Below are 2909 nucleotides of genomic sequence, written 5' to 3'. Positions count from 1 at the left end.
TTTGTCGTGTGTACGTGTGCGTATATATATATATATATATAGATATATATATATATATGTTACTTGAATGACATCATCACAAGCAGCTAGTACCGCATAACTCAGACCTGTCTGACAAGGGCTGATTCGATACAGTGCGTAGAGGATTGTCAGCGTGAGTTCAACGTTGAGCTCAACGCATACCTGTTCGCGGGTTGTAGCTGTTCTGTTTGCAAAATCCGGGGTCGATTACGTATATAATACCTGCGAAACAAAGTGGCGAACAAGTAACCTGTCAGAAACATTGAGCCACAAACGAATCATGCCGTTTTTGAGAAGAATCATCTCTGATTATCATGTGAATGACGTAACCGGGCACTTGCCTTTGATCTGTACAATACCATGATACACACAAAGTGTAGAAAGGGAGGACTAAATTAGTAGAAAAGGCAGCAAAGTAGTTCTGGTGTCCAACTCAAAGACCGCTGCAGTACATTGTAAACACTATATACATATATATATATATCCGTATACATACTCTCACGAATGAAAATTAATACAATTAACAATTTCGTATACATACCATCAATTGTCAATGATGTCTCTGCAATATTGGTTGCTATGACAACCTTCCTCGCTCCCTCCGGGGTGGGTTCGAATATTTTAGCCTGCATATCCGGTGGTAGAGATGCATATATGGGTAGCACTAGTAGTTCACCTATAGTATATAATGCATCAAAAAGTAGAGATTATGAGACAGTTTGGAGTGTCACAACGTGCTTCGATACAAGGGTTGTGGCTGTGAGCTCTGTCTTCGATAGCTCGGATAAGATGTGGCTGTGAACTTTGTCGCCGATAGCCCTGATAACTTTCATTGTATGCTTGTATGTGCATATCAAGAATAAAGCGCACTAGTTATGGAAGATAACACTAGAAGGACAGATATCAACCGACTATAGCAACATGTGCTCTTCAATGTGGCTCATACCCTAACACATGGGAGACTCGCAACACTGCAATGGCAAACACGCACCAAATCCCAGACGAACATAACAATATCCCATTCCCACCCATGTTATTCCTATTTACCATAAATCTCACTCCCTCCCTCCTTATACCTACCTATCCTCTAGCTTCCTACACGGTACTATTTCACAAAAATCGAAAGGACATCCCACACCCATGCTATACATATTTACCGTAGATCTAAATCCCTAACGCCTTATATCCACCTATCCTTAATCCTAGCATACTTATCAAAAACAGATACAACTGCCCAACACCTCTATCCTCGATCCTAGCACAACAGACTTTACTCCCTCACACCCATCGTTTCCCTACTTATCCTTGATCCTATCTTTCTACCCAAAAGAGATACTACTCACTCCCTACCCAAAAGAGATACTACTCACTCCCTACCCAAAAGAGATACTTCTCACTCTCACTTTGTACCCACCTATCCTTGATCCTAGCATAACATACCTTACTCCCTCCCCAATTATACCTAAGTATCCTTGACTTTAGCAGGTCAGATTTTACTCCCTCCCACTTTATACCTACCTATCCTTGATCCTAGCAAAAACAGATTTTACTCCCTCCCACTTTATACCTACCTACCCCTGATCTTAGCATAACAGATCTTACTCTCTCCCACTTTATACTCACCTATCCTTGATCCAAGCTTCCTACATCGTTCGGTCAACGCCTCGGCACACGCCTCGATGTCGTCTTGACCGGTTAAGAACACGAGGACGTCCCCTTTCGGTTGGGTGAGATGTATCTGTAGCACTGTTACTACTGCGGCATCCAGGTAATCCGCCTGCGTGAGCAATATTGGTAGGGAGGACACATACTTCAGTATGTGTAGGTATGGGTATCATATGCATTGCGCGAGAGATTCATAGGATAAAATGGGATAATATGTTGTTATGTTGCTGTGTGAAGATGAAACATAGCCATATATATATATATATATATATCTTACCTCTGGTTGTTTTGTGTAGAACACATCCACCGGGAACCGTCGTCCGGGGATGTTGAATATTGGTGCGTCGTCAAAGTATTCGCTGAATTTTTCCGCTTGCAGCGTTGCCGATGATACGAGTATGCGGATATCTGGTCGAAACCTGGCTATATCCTGAACAGATGTTTGTGTGTTTAAGGTCTTAGAAAATGTACAGATATAACTAGGCGTACGCATACATTGGAGTGGCTACACAGCTGGCACGAAGGAAAAAAGAGCATATGAATATCCCATGCCTATCTACAGTAAGAGATGAATATCTCAGCATGCCACGGTGGTGATTTGGTTCCTATGCATGTAATCCATCGAACACATGCCAGCATAGGCCCACAAACATACACACCCACACAAACACGCACACAAAAGGCAGACCCGAAATTTACGCGTCTAGACGGACACATTTGCAAGTGCAAGTTAGAATGCAGATATCCAGCTCTCCTTTGGTGATGCATGGGTAAGCACCTACTTTAATCAGCCCAAACAGTACGTCGGTGTGCAGTGTCCGCTCATGGGCCTCGTCAATCATCATCACACTGTAAGACGCTAAATCGGGTTCTGTGAAATGTGAAATCGGGTTGAAAGCACGGGCATGATGAAGATGAGCCATTTCATGACAGAATTAATGGGCGATATTTAATACCGCAACCAATATCTTACCGTAAGACGCTAAATCGCGTTCTGTGAAATTAGCATTGGGAGCATGGGCACGATGAAGATAAGCCATTTCAAAACCAAATTAAAGAGTAAAAATGTATAATCGCAACAAATACCACACTGTAAGACGCTACGTTGGTTTATGAAAATGAGAAATCGGGATTCGAGGAAACGGCCACGATGGAAAATAAATCATGTCAAGATTGAATAAATGATTAGATATTCACAATCGCAATCGATATCATACTATAAG

At 42.1% G+C, this 2909-nt stretch overlaps 1 protein-coding gene across 1 annotated transcript; it reads right to left on the bottom strand.

The window, feature by feature from the left end:
* Positions 1 to 562: 562 nt before the first annotated feature.
* On the bottom strand, positions 563 to 2116 carry SARC_13925 (hypothetical protein; the record flags this gene model as incomplete). The annotated part of the gene is made up of 3 exons (XM_014291944.1): positions 563 to 697; positions 1645 to 1798; positions 1964 to 2116. Coding segments are annotated over 3 exons (442 nt in total), but the record flags the coding sequence as incomplete, so codon positions are not given.
* Positions 2117 to 2909: the final 793 nt, after the last annotated feature.

Source organism: Sphaeroforma arctica, assembly GCF_001186125.1.
Source record: "Sphaeroforma arctica JP610 unplaced genomic scaffold supercont1.3920, whole genome shotgun sequence".
NCBI lineage: Eukaryota > Ichthyosporea > Ichthyophonida > Sphaeroforma > Sphaeroforma arctica.
Note: the sequence above shows the minus strand (reverse complement) of the source record. Positions and strands in the feature narration are given on the sequence as shown.